Raw genomic sequence first — 15,716 nt, forward strand, 5'->3', positions numbered from 1 at the left:
GCATTTTTGTTTTCTCATCTTAAGCAATAAATAATCATATTTGGGTTATTAATACAAGATAAAGTGAAAGTATAATTATTATATTTACCAAATTAGCAAGTAAACAAGATATAAATTATATAAGTACACTGAAATGAACCAAATCTGCAGGAAGACGTGAGCTTAGTTATCTACATTTTACTATTTCAAGACAAGCGTATTTGCTACAACCAACCACAAACCTTGACCAGCATCTACAAGTGGTTTTAATTTAATTAGTCTTTACACAATTTTCCCAGTTACCAATCACAACACAAGAGTGAGGTGGCATTTTATGATTTGATATACTACTGCTATACTTAACTTCAAGGACTGATTCAAAGGCTAGGAATTGAAGAAGCTGGTTGGTTCCTACAACTTCCCTTTAAATAATATTTCCTTCTTGAACATTACTTGTTGGTGAAGGAATTGGATAATTCCAATTAAGTAACTCTTCTATCATCTGCATTGCAAGCTTATCCTCTTCATCCTGATCTGCTTCACTCATTCCAGCCTCAATCAATCCCACCATTGATGAACTCGTCGATGACGAAAAGGATGAGGGGGATGAGGAGGAGGAGGAGGAGGAGCACATGAATCCATCTTGATGATCAGAAATGTGTTTCTTTTTCTTCCCAAGCTCGATCCTCATGACCCAATTCGAGCTTGCCCGCGATCCGGCAGGGCGCTTCTGCCACACCCCAATGTGAGAATTGTCATTGTCAAGCCTCAGGCAAGTGAGAGAGGGAGACGGGTCTTTGCAGCATTTTCTGAGCTTGGAGTTGAGCAGCTCTGAAAGTGCCTTGGGAGACCATGGAGAGTCTTGGTCAGTGGGCTTTGTGTCTTGACCAGAGCTGTTGTTGTTGTTGTTGTTGTTATTTGAGGTGGGGAAATTGGTCTTGGCATTTTGTCCATTCATCAATATGGCTGCTTGGTCGTATGCTCTTGCTGCTGCCTCTGCTGTCTCAAATGTCCCTAGCCACACCCTCCTCTTACTAAATAATAATCCCAAACAACAACAAAAACCAAAGAGAAATCAAGAAAGATCAAAATCTTTGCAGTTAGAAAAATCATAATTAATATGCAGATAGTCTCACATGTTACGTTATCAAGTTATCATATTCTTTTCATTGTTAGAGAGTTTGATATGTTATGTTGTTAGACGGTTGGAAAAGCGTAAATGTATGGTGAACTTACAGTAAAGGGTGGCGAATTTCTGACACCCAAGAGCCCCACTGGCGCTGCCTGACTCCTCTGAACTTTCTGGACTGTACCATGTTATTAAAATTCAGAGAGAGAGAGATAGAGAGTTTTCAGAGATGGGATTTTAAGTATGCATAATATTGGGTAGATATCAAAGAGATGAAGAGAGTTTTATGTACAATGTGGACATTTATAAGAACTGTCGGTGGCTAGCTTTGGTCGGAAAGTCTCTACGTAGTACAGAGTGCAATAAAGTTTTCACCTGCACAACACAAAACCATTATAACACAACCCTCAGGTTCTTGACAACTGGAACCAAAGGAAAAATGAGCATCCTGTTATGCCACTCTCTTCTGCCCACCCAAAAGAAAAGCATTTATTATTTCCATTATTTACACAACAGTTATCTTTTCTTCACACCCCAAATTTTTAAATTTTTTTTTTTTTTTCTTTTTTCCTCAGATGAGCATTAAGGTGTGTTTGGTTAGGGGTTGACTCAAAAGACTCTTGTGGATTTGTTATTTACTCTGCTAGGACCACAGGGGTCTCTAAATTATTGACCTTTTGATGGCTAAATTTATTGTTGGCTTTGAATTTTCTGACTATTATCATGTAGCAGGGGTTGAATTATTGAAAACTTTTTTCCATGATTGGCTTAACACTCAATTTTTCAGACCTATCATGCTGATTTGTAAACTGCAACTGAAATAAATAATCTGATGAGCAAGAGGCTGCCTTTTTTCCGGTCCCTTTCTTTTAATCTTTCAAGCAAAAGAATAACGTGACATCTTAGATTTACCAATATGCTAAATTTCGATTAGCCAATGGTGTATGGTATAACTCAATTGGTTGAACTCTTCCACCTTCATATATATGGGCAAAGGTTCGAAATCCCCAGGTACCCAATAAATTTATATAAACCCCCCTCCTCAATTGCTTGTACTAAAAAAACAAAATAAACTTCTAATCGATTAGTATTTGAGCTCACCATGGCATGTTACATAGATTGAAATGGTTTGTGATGACTTGAGAAGGCACTTTGGAAGCAAAGGCGGAACAGATTCTAGCTTGACTTTTCTGCAGATACATCCCTTCCTTCGTATACAAAATCAATGAGATTCCTCTTCCACTTTTCTGTTTCTATATGTATAATAATTTGATTCATTCCAAACCCTAACAAGCTACCAAATTTTCTCCAACAAAGTCAGCTTTTGTGCAATACCATTTACATCTCCCACGTATTCCTTGAAAGTTTTGTTTCATTTTATATGTTGCTTTAACTTTTCCTTGAAGCTATAAATATATGCTTTTATATGTATATATACGTGCATGCTAATATCTTTGTTGTTTTGGTTTTTCTGTAGCTATCTCTCTGTTTGAGCAAATTCCCAAGAGTTTTAGTGAGAGAAGGTGAAAAACAATGCCACGTTTGCTTCATGGGACACTTTCGGCAACGATATATGAGGTTGATAGGCTATACAATGGATGTGGGCTCCACTTATTGTGTAAGGTAAACGAATTTTTTTCTTTAACATGAACTGAAAACTTTTCAGTTTTGTTCCTATTTCTTTGAGCAAGTTTTGTTGTGACATTTATTTGTTCTTTTATGTTATAATCCATATAAAGTGTTCATACTTTTAAGGGAAAAGAAAGTATAAACTGACCAAGGAAAAATGCTTGTACTTTTTTCTCTCAGAATCATGGTAAGCCATGTAAAGGGGAAATTTCAAAAGTGATAGCCTAATCAATAAATGATATGGTTGTAAAAATTTTGATCTGATTTTTTTTCTTTTTTTGGGGTAGAAAATGGTTGTAAAGTTGTAGAGTGAGGTTTGGACCAAAAACAGAAAAAAAAAGCTATGGAGTTATGAGATGGAAAATATATCTACCCCAACCAGAAAAACTTACTTGCAACGGAGATAGCACTTCCCATGTTGCTATACCCATCGCATGAAAGTGTTTCTCCCAACCCAACTGCTGGCAATAACACCTCAAATGACTTTTCAAAGAGTGCTTTTAGAACAATCATACAAAAATCTGAATTAGAAAGACAATGCGAGCTTGAAGTTTTGTTTGACTTGTGTATCGGTGATCTCAAATACCATACAATCTGTCAGTTTGTTCTGTGTTTCTCTCTTTGTAGGCTTGATTCATCTGATATTTTTTTTCATCCAAGGAAAATTTATATTTGCATATGATTTACATCTGGATATTTTTAAAGAAGCTTATGATATCCTTGACTAAATTATAAATCACTTTCCCCAAGTTGTCACCAACCAACCATATCTCCAAGAATTTGTTAAACTCTGTTTCTCTTTCTGAAACTATGGATCATAGCGCTAATGACAAAGTCCTAACAAGATTCTGATGGAAAATACATATCATTTGTAACTTGAAATCTTCTTTATCTCCTGCAAAAATGAAGAGATGTCCTGTGAGGTGCATCATCTTTGATCAGTATAGCCATGCAAATTAATCTGCTGAACTCAACTTTTGTTTGCACAAATTTTACTGTCATGCCAAAGTACCATGCATAATGTCTAATTGAACCTGTTTTTTTTTTTTTTTTATAACTTCTTTCAATGGTAAAAGTGTCGGTACAATTTGTGGTTATTCTTTTCTGGTGAAGTGTTCTTGCCCTGATAATTTTTTTCCCTTACTTTTGACTCTGTGGTTGCACAAAAGTCACCTAAAAACTTTGTAGCTCAAATCAAGAAGTTGGTGCTGTGCGGGCCTAAACAGGTATATTATTAATATCAATCTCATTTTCCTCCAAACTACTGATCAATCTATTTCTTTGCATAAATTTACCTTAAATCTTTTGTAGATTGTTGGATCCAAACTCTATGCAACAGTTGATCTAGATAAGGCCAGGGTTGGCCGGACCAGAATGGTAAACGATCCCAACAATCCCAAATGGAGGGAAGAGTTTCACATCTACTGTGCTCATAATATCTCACACCTTATATTCACTGTCAAAAGTAATGATCTGATTGGGGCAACTCTGATTGGAAGAGCTTATATAACTGTTGAAGAAATAATCAAGGGTTTTGGGGTGGACAGATGGGTTGAAATATTAGATGAAGAAGGAAATCCCATCTATGGAAATTCTAGAATTCATGTCAAGTTGCAATTTTCCAGTGTTAAAGATGACTTCCATTGGTCTCTGGGGATTAAAAGTCCCAAGTATGATGGTGTTCCTTGGACATTTTTTAAACAAAGAGAGGGTTGCAGGGTTACACTATACCAAGATTCCCATGTCCCGAACGATTTTATCAGTCACATCCCTATGTATGAGCCCCAGAGATGCTGGGAGGACATCTTTGATGCGATCACTAATGCAAGGCACTTCATTTACATAACCGGGTGGTCTGTGTACAGCGAAATAACCTTGTTAAGGGACCCAAGTAGGCGAAAAGATGACATTACACTAGGGGAGCTTCTTAAGAGGAAGGCAAATGAGGGTGTTTCAGTTCTTTTGCTTGTTTGGGATGACAGAACTTCTGTTCAGGAACTGAAGAAGGATGGTTTGATGACAACCCATGATCAAGGAACCGAAGAATACTTTCGAAACACGAAAGTGCATTGCTTCTTATGCCCCCGGAACCCTGATGTTGGAAAAAGCATAATTCAGGGTTTTCAGACTGCAACAATGTTTACTCACCATCAGAAGACAATTGTAGTTGACAGTGAGATGCCTGGTGGAGAATCCCAAAAAAGAAGGATTGTGAGTTTTGTTGGAGGTATTGATCTTTGTGATGGAAGATATGATACGCCAAAACATCCCCTGTTTGCAACTCTAGACACAACTCACCAGAAGGATTTCCATCAGCCAAACTTTGCTGGCTCTTCGATTAGGAAAGGCGGTCCAAGGGAGCCTTGGCATGATATTCATTGCAAACTGGAAGGGCCTGTTGCTTGGGATGTCTTGTACAACTTTGAGCAGAGGTGGAAAAAGCAAGTTGGTGAAAGGTTCTTAATTTCAATTGGCAAGCTTGAAGAAATCACAGTTCACCCACTAAAAAATATGTTCTCAAATGACAAGGAGTCATGGAATGTTCAGTTGTTCAGATCTATTGACAATGGGGCTGCTTTTGGCTTTCCTGAGAAACCTCTGGAAGCAACACAGATGGGCCTTGTGAGTGGGAAGAATAACATCATAGACAGAAGCATTCAAGACGCATATATCCAAGCCATTCGTCGTGCCAAAAACTTCATTTACATAGAGAATCAGTACTTCCTTGGAAGCTCATTTGGCTGGAAATCAAAAGACATTAAGGATGAGGATATTAATGCTTTGCATCTTATACCAAAGGAGCTCTCACTAAAGATTGTTAGTAAAATTGAATCAGGGGAGAGGTTCACTGTCTACATTGTTGTCCCAATGTGGCCAGAAGGTATACCTGAGAGTGCTTCTGTTCAGGCTATATTGGATTGGCAAAGAAGGACAATGGAGATGATGTATACTGATATCTCTGAAGCACTTAATAGAAGGGGTTCAAATGAACACCCCAAGGACTATCTGACATTCTTCTGCCTAGGCAACCGGCAAATGGAGAAGGATGGAGAATATAAACCTCCAGAGACTCCAGAGCCAGACACTGATTATAAAAGAGCTCAGCAGGCCCGGCGTTTCATGATTTATGTGCATTCAAAAATGATGATAGGTAAGTCATAACTGTAGAGTTCCGTTATGTTTGAATGTGAAATTTTCTCTAGCAACATAACATATTAGATATATTGTAAGAGATCATTAATCATGTTCAAAATTTCGAATACATATTACTGAAAGTCTGCTAACATGTGCCTGTTTCAGTTGATGATGAATACATAATCATTGGATCTGCCAACATAAACCAAAGGTCCATGGATGGATCAAGGGACTCTGAGATTGCTATGGGGGCATTCCAGCCTGAACATTTAGCTACCACAGACCCAGCTAGGGGTCAAATCTATGCTTTCAGGTTATCACTATGGTTTGAGCACCTTAGAGTGCCAGACAACTCCTTCTCGCATCCAGAATCTTTGGAATGTGTCCGAAGAGTAAATCAGATTGCCGAAAAATACTGGGATCTCTACTCAAGCGACACACTCCATCAAGACCTTCCAGGTCACCTTCTTCGCTACCCTGTTGAAGTAAGCAAGAAGACTGGAGATCTAACAACACTGCCAGGCTTCGAACATTTCCCCGATACCAAGGCTCGAATTTTCGGTAATAAATCTGAGTACCTTCCTCCAATCCTCACAACCTAGCAGTTGTGTCTGCTCAAGATGTGTTATTACTAAATGCCTAATCTGGATGTAAATTCCTACTAGTCATTAACAACATTGTTAAGTCCCTGAATTGTACAAAACATATGCAAATTATTATCCAAATAAAAGTTTAATGTTCATCAACTATGATCCTGCATTTTTCTTTTCTTAACAACAAAGTCCAAAAATGTCCTCCCTTTTCCACTTCCTCCTGTTCAATCATGCAAATCTAAGAGACAACCAGCCATCAAAGTGCCCACCTTCACCACTGTAAGCCCAGCCACAGCTCCATCATCATCACCATCCTCCAATACATGAATCATTGCTCTCATTAAAACCTCATTTAATTGCTTCTAAGCTTGTATTGAAAATGTAGGACCCAGTCCAAAAAAGCCAGGCAAACAAGGATAAGATTGCTGATCTAACTGTAAAGTCAGTGGTCATGGTCTCATTGTTTTGGATATACATTCTCTCAGATACCTTATAATTTCAAATTAAGGGTTTGCCCTGGGAGAATTTGTCAAAATGTTGGCAGAGGCTGTTTGTTTTTCATGCAGATGGTTTCTTGCATATGAATGCATATATGGTCAACACAATGGACAAGAAAGCATGAGAGGTCTTTATCTTAGGAACCATAAAATTTAGGCTCTTGATAAAATAACACATACTTCTACTCCCCCAGTGATTTACAGATCAAAAGACAGAAAATTTTCACATTTTGCTATGTGTCACATACACTAACTTTTGACTTCCTCTCTTGAATTTCAATATTTGGACATATCATATAATACACATGACATGTGCTTTTCATAAGGGCATATAGAATTATAGATTAGTTGATACTTTCTTTTGCCTTATCCACTTCAAGAGTTAAAGTCAAATGTCCTGATTCATTCAAATCTTAGTATATATCCAATGCTGGGGCAGCCAAGAAAAAAGGAATTATACATATCCACAGGAAACCCACAATGGGTTGGCAATCAAATAATTGAGCTCTTGCTACAATCAACTAAATCCAATAATAAAAATGATACAAAAATACAACAACAATAATGATCCAAAAACACTAGATGGATTATGATAGCATGATTGATGGATTCCATCAAAACCACCATGGACCCCCCAACACCAACACAAATCAAAAATTTCATAGGAGTGGTTGTAACCCACAACAAGAAAATAGAAAGAATAAAAAAAAAAAACCCCCAAGCAACCTTTGGTTTTGCCTCCTTCCTCCCAATAAATAAAGTAATAATCCTTCTATCACAAAACACATAAAAATAGTGAGAAAAAATTAGAGAAAGAGAGGAGAGAGTTTTTAAAGAAAGAAAGAAGAACAAAGGGTGCCCCTTTGGTTGAATCAGAAGCCAACCAGAGGGCCAACTTTTCCATGAAGGAGAGAAGAAACTGACCTTACCCAATTGCCAATCCAACCATGACATCTATCAGGTCCATTATTATAAAGAAAATTAATTGGAAAATAAAAACTTGTTTTTTAATTGAAGGTGGTTGTAACTTGTAATCATTTTCCTCTCTCTGATTTTAATTTCCTTTTTTTTTTCTTGGGAATCAAACAGAGCATGAATCTTTGTGATTGTGTTTGAATTTGGCTGAAATTAAATTGGTGTTTATCTGAGTGCTCTGTTGCCAGCTCTAATTGTATGTATTACGCAGGATCGTGAGGTGTGTTTCTCTCCTTCGTGGATATAGGGTTTCGGTGGACAAGTTTGAGCTTGGCCGCGTCTAGATGAAAAGCTGTAGATATCTTCCGTCTTGGGTCTCTGCCATTTTCACATGCATGGGGTGAGTTTTTTTCTTAATCCTTTCTCTATCTCTATTTTTCTTTAAAAAGAAAAAGTTGTGGGCTTTGTTTGTTTTATGAGACAATTAAGGGAAATGAAGAAGAAAAGTTGAAAACTTGGATTGTTTTTCGTGAATTTTCTCATCAACCAAACAGAGGGGATTTTGCTGTAAATGTCTGGTTGTTGGGAGAAGCAATGAGATAAGAATAATAAAAGTGAGACTTCACTCTGAGAATGATATTTTCTTTTCCTATTATTGAGACTCTAGAAATCCAAATCTGAGCTCCAATTGGACATACAACTATTTAGTGTAGTTAAATCGATTTTGCTGGTTCTGGGATGCTGACATCATTGGTGAAAAAACAAAGATCCAAAAGTGCAATATTTTGTTTTTGTTTTTGTTTCTTTTACCCTTGGCATTCTGGATGACCAAACAGGGGCTTGAGGTTTTCGTCTGTAGCTCAAGCTTGTTCCTTTAACTTTGTTTTGGAATCTTTGTACTTGGGTTTGCTTGTTTGATAAGCGAGCTTGAAGTGAGTGAACAGAGAAACGTGTTGGTGGCTTTTTTATTTGCCATTCTTTGCTTCAAGCCTTAGGCAGTTGGTAATTGTATTCTTAAGGGTTTCCCTTTGGATGGAATTCTATAGAAAATATGTATTCTAGGTGTTGTTTGTTGTCCCAGACGGAGAGATGCTTTGGGAAGAAACCCTGCTGTTCATTTTTTGTATTCTCTGGTGCTTGTTTTCGAGCTTTTATGTCTCTAATTGCGGAGAAATTCAAAAGGAAATGCAAGGCACTTTTCAGTGTAAGGGAGAATATTTTCTTTCTTTTTCTTACCTAAAATTTAATTCTAATGAATTTCTCCAGGAAATGACCATGCCTTGTTCTTATTTTAAGTTTTTCATAATTGGGTATTGAGTACTGTGGTCTTTGTAGAACTCGGATCTGGTGGTGTGAGTTTGAGTGGCTAAGTTTATTTTCTTATGTTTTAATTTGATACCTAGGTTTGTTACAAATGGTGGATTTGATACCACTGATATTTTGCTTATAGAGAATCAATGATGGGTTGCATATTGCATCAGTTTCTTCCTTGAGGTTCTGTCCATTTTACCCAAAAAAGAAAGCTAGATTTGATTATCATTGGAAATTTCAGTAATTGGAAGATTGTACAGTTTTAAATCATGGGAAAGTGTACGCAATTGGGCTTTTACTGTTTCCTATTTTCTTTGTTTCTGGAGTGTGGGTACTTAGGGGGGGTCCCAAAGAACTTTAGGATGCAAACTATGTACGCCCATGTAGTATTATTAATTTTCAATTTGTTTTTTTCTTGTTACAGTTTTCATAAATTCTGGCTCCTAGACTGGGAATCAAGTTGATAGGTGTGGTACTATTACTAATCATTTTTTGTGGTTACTTAAACCTAATTTGTAACAGAGCAGAGGCTGTCTTGGATGCTGTACTGGTACCCAACCCCGACTACTTATTGCGGTCAATGAGCCATCAAACAGACTGAGAATTCAAGGTCGATCGGCGAGGAAAAATAGCATATCAGAGGACTTCTGGAGCACTAGCACTATGGAAATGGAGAACAGTGGAGTCCAGTCCCAGAAAAGCATCTCATCAGTGAGCACTTCAAACCCCGTTGATTCCCATGGTACTTCTGGCAGCACAAGCAATACACCTGAATTTGTAAATCATGGTAAGTCACATGAAATAACCTCTCTATTTCTCTCTCTGGTATGAACTTGTCTTATAGTCACTCGTTGAAACAGGCTTTGATGTTGTATGTTTATTTTGCCCTTGTCATACTGTGTTGTTTGAGTCACCTACTTCATTCTAATTTATTTAGTATAGCCAGATAGAATATGGCCCAGCCAAGCTTTGGGCTAGGCGGTTCTGATAACCTTGCTTTGGTTAAGTAGTCAGAGAAAGAGCTACCTGTTGGTTGTATGGTTTCATCTATCTCAAGAATTTTACCACTGTTTTCAAATGTGAAAATACTCTTAAATACAGATAACATATAACTGGGGGAAGTAGCTTCTTTTACCTTTTATGGGCTTTTCCTGTATGGCTGCTATCCATGTATGTTTTATTTGTCTTCAACAACAAAAGAGAAGACAACGGTGGATATTCAGGAAAGCTTGATTCACATAACCATTTTATTTTATTTTATTTCCTATCTTCATTGTTTTTATTGATTTTAGTGTTTTATCTGTGAAAACTTAAGTTTGGTGTGGTGTTGATGTTTGTGTCATTTGATCCATTTTTGTAATCTTTTAGACCTGCAAGGTGAAAGCAATGGGTGATGATAGGTTTTGTGGTGCTTTTCTGAAACTTTTTTGGCTGAACTTACGTCCAGAGTCATAATCATTGTTCTACAATGCCCTTAATTCCAATTATTCTAGCAAACTAAATTTTTAACTGGTGAAAGTTTCAATGGGTTCAGGTCTTTTACTCTGGAACCAGACAAGGAGTCAGTGGCTTGCAAATAGGTCTCAACACCAGACGCAACTTCGAGAACCTAGAATAAGGTGAATTTCTTTATTGCCTATGATATTAGAAGTATTAATCGTCGTAGGGGCATGTTACATTTGAGTAGGGATACATGCCCCGATTTAGCAACTTAACTTTTTACTAATTTTCACTTGATTTTAGCTTTCTCTTGTTTGCACCTTGGATTGCACTAGTTACACCATAGCTGCCTATGCAAGTTTTTGTCCCTTGCAGTTATATTAGCATTTTCCATATTTCCAGCATCCATAATATATACCAATGATCCAACTACTGTGTTTTGTAGTTGGAATGCCACTTATGAGAGTTTACTTAGTACCAACAAGCCGTTTCGCCAGCCGATCCCTCTCCCTGTAAGTTGACTTGGCTCCACTTGTTTCCTCTGCTGGTATTTGCTTCTGCAACCTCTTTGGTTCTGACTGTTTCTTGAATTTAAATGACAGGAAATGATCGATTTTCTTGTTGATATATGGGAGCAAGAGGGTTTGTACGATTGATCCAGCAAAGCCTGAAAAACTTTCATTTCTCTAGCTTTTCTTGCCCAGCTTTGTAAATTTACGCGCAAGTCTTTGAATCTTTGATACTGATGCTTGCTTAAGTATCAATTGCTATGTTAGATACATTTGAGCTTCTTCTTTTTTGAGCTAAGTGCCCCAAAAACACACTTGGCTTTTCTGATTAATAACCCTGGAGATGAAAAAAGCCAGTAACCAGTAAAATCAAAAAAGAAAAGAAAACCAAGACATGAAAACTATTGGCAAACTTCTTTTTTCTGGGTCAAAATTGGCAAACTGCACTGATTATTTCTCTGTGAAGAGAAGACAATGTATTATTAGTTCATCCACAGAAGCATGGTGCTTTCTTGGTGGCATCACGACATTCATCATTTCATCAGAATTTGATATGATCTGGCCCATGATACCAAGAACTTCAAAGTCATGGATCGCTTCGCCAAACATCTTGTTCTAAGAAATAAAGGCAATGGACTATGTCAAACTTTAATCATATTTTGCACATCTGAAAACCATTACAGACGTAAATTTGACGGAATTTTTTAAAAATATGAAAATCAAATCATGGTTTGGCAATCAATGATCTTTTTAAAAAGCTGAAGATTTAGTTTTGATATGACAACAAATCGAACTGACTCAAACCGGAATTAGACCTAACCATTCAATATGAACCATAGAAGACGACGGCTTATTTAAAAAAAGGTGAGCCATCTCAAATGGACCCAAGTCAAACAAAACTCAGCACTTGATTAATGTGATTAACATTTTATTATCAATCTAGATTCAATGTCATGCATGTTCCATGTTTCACGTTTAATAATTCTATTAGAGAATAAAATAATAAACAAAAATGGATGTGTGAAGTATGAAACCTACTTTCTCCTTTTAAATTCACTCCCATTTTTTTTTCGGGGTAAATGCAGTCCTTTTTTCTTTTTCTTTTTTAATTCGATCGATACTCAATTTTAAGGGGAGGGGGAATTCTATTTTAAGGAGAGTGGGGCACCCACAAGGGGATTCAAACTGATGTCGTGGGGTTTGCAAACAAAAGACCTCAACCACTTAGGTAAACCCCCACTGGCGGTAAATGCAGTCCTTGAATGCTCCCTTTGGTGTGTATGCTTCCGAGCAAGGTCTAAAATATCGATGGTATCGGAAATATCGATAGTCCAAAAACACAGAAATTTCAATGGAAATATCGGGATATTATCAATATCAATAAAAATTAAATAAAAACCACGGAAATTATAAGAAAAACTTGAAAATTTTTATTGAAACTTTGGAGGATATTTATTTAGTCAATTATCTATTAGTTTATCACAAAATATTGGAAGGAAATGCATTGCATGATAGGTTTAACTAATTTAAGTCGATTATATAGCGAGCTGACAAACACTGTAAGTGTAGAAAATATGTAGTAATTGATGAAAGAAGATTAAACACACCATAATTATTTATATATAATGATTTACTACAATATTTTACACTTTATACATTGCATGGTAAGATACATGAGTGACTTAGTACTACATAGAGTTCCTATAAGGTTCAAATTTTTCACTATCTTCATCATCTCTATGTGTAAAGTAAGTGTATTGTGAAGAGTAGTCATCAAATGATAAATCCCCAAAATAGTTTTGCATATAATTGTTAACATGCCACCCATATGGATCCGAGATTGGTTGACGTTGTCCATAAGAAAAATCATTTGAAGATTGGGTCTCGAATTCTTTCCATGAGCCGCTTGATTCATCCCAAAACGAAAGGTCAAAGAGTCACATTCTCATGTGAAAATCTGATTCTTGCAAGGAAACAAAACAATATAAATATACATATTTTAGCATATTATCGCAAAAACATAAGCAACACGGTTGTTAAAGCGTTAGAGGAGTGAAATGGCAGGGGTTTGAATCCCCTTTGCGTTTTATTTTCCGATATTATTGATATTTATACGATATGTGTATGGATACGTTTTAAAAAATTCGTAACTTGAAAAAATATTTTTATACTATGCTTGCAAGTAATGGTGTTATAAAAACCAACCCTGTCCCCCGGGGGAGAGCTTTAACCTTAACCCCTCCCCGGCTCGGAGTGGTTGCACACTTGCCACCATTTCTTTACCAAAAAAAAAAACCAACCCTGTCCCGGCTTTCTGTTTCTCTCCTTCTACGCCCGAGACATTGACATTTTAACACTATGTTTTGTCCCACCTCTTCCAACATTGAAGGTGGACGTGGGCCACCTCCATTTGAACTTTTAAGATGAGATGGGCCAGCCCAATAATACATGTTCTAGGGTTTTTTATTTTTATTTTTTAATAAACGATTTGACGTTCATAAATATGGTGGTGGATACGGTCTGAATTAGATCAGTTTTACTTCAAAATTGCAACTGAATCAATTGTAATGCGACGGTTTGCTTTGATTCCAGTTTAACAAAAAATCATTTAAGAAACTGAACTGAACGAAATCAATATTTGACAATTTACTTAGAATTAAACCAATGTGAAATATGCTATTTACATGTTAATTTTAAGAATAAATAAGTCAATTGTCAACATGTTGAATGGTATTTAGGGTAAATTCAAACGTTTTAAGTTCAAGCCCGACATAGAAATTTGAATTCTCGTGGGCATTCGAACTCTCACGAATATAAATATATCTATGTGTTACATGAGATATGCAAGTAATTGTACCTATTTGAGCTTTATCTTAAGATAATCTGGTGGTTGTAAGGATTATTCTTTATTAATAAAGAAGAAGAGAAAGAGTGGGTTGGCAACTTGGCATGATCCTTCACAAGATCTTTATAGGTTAATCAGGGGATGTCTTCCATTGGATTTTCTTTTTCTTTTCCATGAGAAGTCCTTGCACTGCAGCTTATTTAACGTTTTTTAGCTGGAAAATATATTCAAAAGAATCATGGAATTTGGATGCTTTCTTCATTGAGAGGATCCAAATCCATATCCCTAGCCAATGGAAAGAAAAAAAAACATATTCTCATGGAGAGCTCAGCCACTAAGCCAGAGAGGTTGCCTGCTGATTAATTAGCTTTAGCTGGCTAATGATCTGCACCTGTATAATTAAATTATATACTTATAGAAAGCATCCTAGTGCTTATTACTTGGGCCTCCGGCTCTGCGTGGGACTAATTATATTATAATTCAAGTTGCTAGATTTAGTTGCTTAATTATATACTCAATTGGGATTAAGAATAGTGATTAATTAGCCTTGGATGAATTGGTATATGGTCAAACATAGCAGGTACACATGTTATGATGTTCTTCCAAATTGCTTGAGTTGAATACATTATAAAATCTAGAGAGAGAGAGAGAGAGAGAGAGAGAGAGAGAGAGAGAGGTCTTCAAGTAAAGCAAAGATGAATGCTGAAAGTGTTCTTGTGGTGGGTATCAAAATGTGAATCAGAAAACATTAGAATTAATCTTCTTTCCTTAACCTTCCCTTAAAACAAACATTAGGGAATGTAATAGCCTTTGTTCATGTGACAAAAGAGAAAAGATAAAATAATTGACTGGCAAACAGCAAGAGCAAGTTGGGTCAAAAGAGAATCGTATAGGGGAAAGTAAAGAATCAGTGAGCCTCGTTTTTTTATTTAAATTTGAAGGTCCATATCTATTGCAAAGCTGTGCATTGTACATTGTACATGGATTTGCTATTGTTTTAAGGCAACTAATTTAAATAACTAGTGGCACCGGCCCAGTTGCATTATAGATTAACTTAGCTTAGCTTCGCGTAATTATCATCGTTACCATAATCATTCTTCTATGCTACGCTTGGATCTGGATCCCATGAGAATGAGATGGCTTTTCCAACTGGTGATCACATATTGTTAATTAGGTATTTGTCTATCAATGATGCGTGTAGGGCTCATTATCAAATGGCAGGATAACCTCATTTACGCACATCAACAATTAACAATCGTATTTTTAACGTTCATCTTTAAGAAGAGATGAAACATATGTAGGAAATAAGAAATGCTTGTTTGTCAACTATTGATTAATTAAAGTGAATTTTTATTTCTACATAGTGTGGGATTCTAAGTTTGAAAGTATGTGGTGTTGCTTTCATACACCACTTTTCCATAAGCAATGAAAGTTGAGCTTTTTTCCCTTATTTTTTAAGCAACTTAAACTTTAAAGTACCCCCCTGCAATTGTAGGTTAGGTTGGCCCCCCCAAGGACCAAGGAATTCTTGGAGCTCTACAATTCTCTTTGTAATTCAACCAACCCACTTGCCCTTGTTTTGCCAATTATGATAGCCGCATTGATTGATCATATGAGTGGCTATCATCAATTATAGGGCATGGATGATTCGATCCACAGCTGGATTTTAATTTCCCATTTGTGAATAGAATAGAATAGAATAATTTCAACTTGATGGGCAAGTGAAATTACTTA

At 36.5% G+C, this 15,716-nt stretch overlaps 3 protein-coding genes across 6 annotated transcripts; 2 read left to right on the plus strand and 1 right to left on the minus strand.

Annotated features, from left to right (window-relative positions):
• Positions 1 to 61: 61 nt before the first annotated feature.
• On the minus strand, positions 62 to 1,495 carry LOC110763797 (ethylene-responsive transcription factor SHINE 2). Its single transcript, XM_021966665.2, has 2 exons — positions 1,216 to 1,495; positions 62 to 1,013 (listed from the first exon to the last, which is right to left on the minus strand). Exons 1-2 carry the CDS (start codon positions 1,293 to 1,295, stop codon positions 404 to 406), a joined length of 690 nt encoding a protein of 229 aa, XP_021822357.1. The 5' UTR covers positions 1,296 to 1,495; the 3' UTR covers positions 62 to 403.
• Positions 1,496 to 2,256: 761 nt separating this feature from the next.
• On the plus strand, positions 2,257 to 6,747 carry LOC110763796 (phospholipase D alpha 1-like). Of its 2 annotated transcripts, XM_021966663.2 has the most exons (5): positions 2,257 to 2,459; positions 2,586 to 2,731; positions 3,907 to 3,963; positions 4,049 to 5,888; positions 6,038 to 6,747. In XM_021966663.2, exons 2-5 carry the CDS (start codon positions 2,642 to 2,644, stop codon positions 6,472 to 6,474), a joined length of 2,424 nt encoding a protein of 807 aa, XP_021822355.1. In that variant the 5' UTR covers positions 2,257 to 2,459; positions 2,586 to 2,641; the 3' UTR covers positions 6,475 to 6,747. The 2 variants fall into 2 exon arrangements, with proteins under 2 accessions (XP_021822355.1, XP_088107304.1); XM_088251178.1 differs by lacking the exon at positions 2,257 to 2,459 and having other exon boundaries at positions 2,609 to 2,726; positions 6,038 to 6,745.
• A 915-nt stretch (positions 6,748 to 7,662) lies between these two features.
• LOC110763783 (uncharacterized) lies at positions 7,663 to 11,428 on the plus strand. 3 transcript variants are annotated; one of them, XM_021966644.2, is made up of 6 exons: positions 7,663 to 7,923; positions 8,149 to 8,277; positions 9,716 to 9,975; positions 10,723 to 10,807; positions 11,074 to 11,140; positions 11,231 to 11,428. In XM_021966644.2, the coding sequence occupies exons 2-6, from the start codon at positions 8,222 to 8,224 to the stop codon at positions 11,282 to 11,284; spliced, it is 522 nt and encodes a 173-aa protein (XP_021822336.1). In that variant the 5' UTR covers positions 7,663 to 7,923; positions 8,149 to 8,221; the 3' UTR covers positions 11,285 to 11,428. The 3 variants fall into 3 exon arrangements, with proteins under 3 accessions (XP_021822336.1, XP_021822335.1, XP_088103574.1); XM_021966643.2 differs by lacking the exon at positions 7,663 to 7,923 and having other exon boundaries at positions 9,711 to 9,975; XM_088247448.1 differs by lacking the exons at positions 7,663 to 7,923; positions 8,149 to 8,277 and adding an exon at positions 8,702 to 9,081 and having other exon boundaries at positions 9,711 to 9,975.
• Positions 11,429 to 15,716: the final 4,288 nt, after the last annotated feature.

This window comes from Prunus avium, chromosome 1 (genome assembly GCF_965620075.1).
Source record: "Prunus avium chromosome 1, drPruAviu1.hap1.1, whole genome shotgun sequence".
In the NCBI taxonomy this organism is placed as follows: Eukaryota; Viridiplantae; Streptophyta; class Magnoliopsida; order Rosales; family Rosaceae; genus Prunus; species Prunus avium.

Coding starts and splice junctions, on each gene's coding strand:
- LOC110763783 (XM_088247448.1), top strand. CDS start 8,929: ATGTATTCTAGGTGTTGTTTGTTGTCCCAGACGGAGAGATGCTTTGGG. Junction 10,808..11,073: donor CTTCGAGAACCTAGAATAAG/GTGAATTTCTTT, acceptor TGTGTTTTGTAG/TTGGAATGCCACTTATGAGA. Junction 11,141..11,230: donor GCCAGCCGATCCCTCTCCCT/GTAAGTTGACTT, acceptor TTTAAATGACAG/GAAATGATCGATTTTCTTGT.
- LOC110763796 (XM_021966663.2), top strand. CDS start 2,642: ATGCCACGTTTGCTTCATGGGACACTTTCGGCAACGATATATGAGGTT. Junction 3,964..4,048: donor TGCTGTGCGGGCCTAAACAG/GTATATTATTAA, acceptor AATCTTTTGTAG/ATTGTTGGATCCAAACTCTA. Junction 5,889..6,037: donor GCATTCAAAAATGATGATAG/GTAAGTCATAAC, acceptor TGCCTGTTTCAG/TTGATGATGAATACATAATC.
- LOC110763797 (XM_021966665.2), bottom strand. CDS start 1,295: ATGGTACAGTCCAGAAAGTTCAGAGGAGTCAGGCAGCGCCAGTGGGGC. Junction 1,014..1,215: donor GAAATTCGCCACCCTTTACT/GTAAGTTCACCA, acceptor ATTATTATTTAG/TAAGAGGAGGGTGTGGCTAG.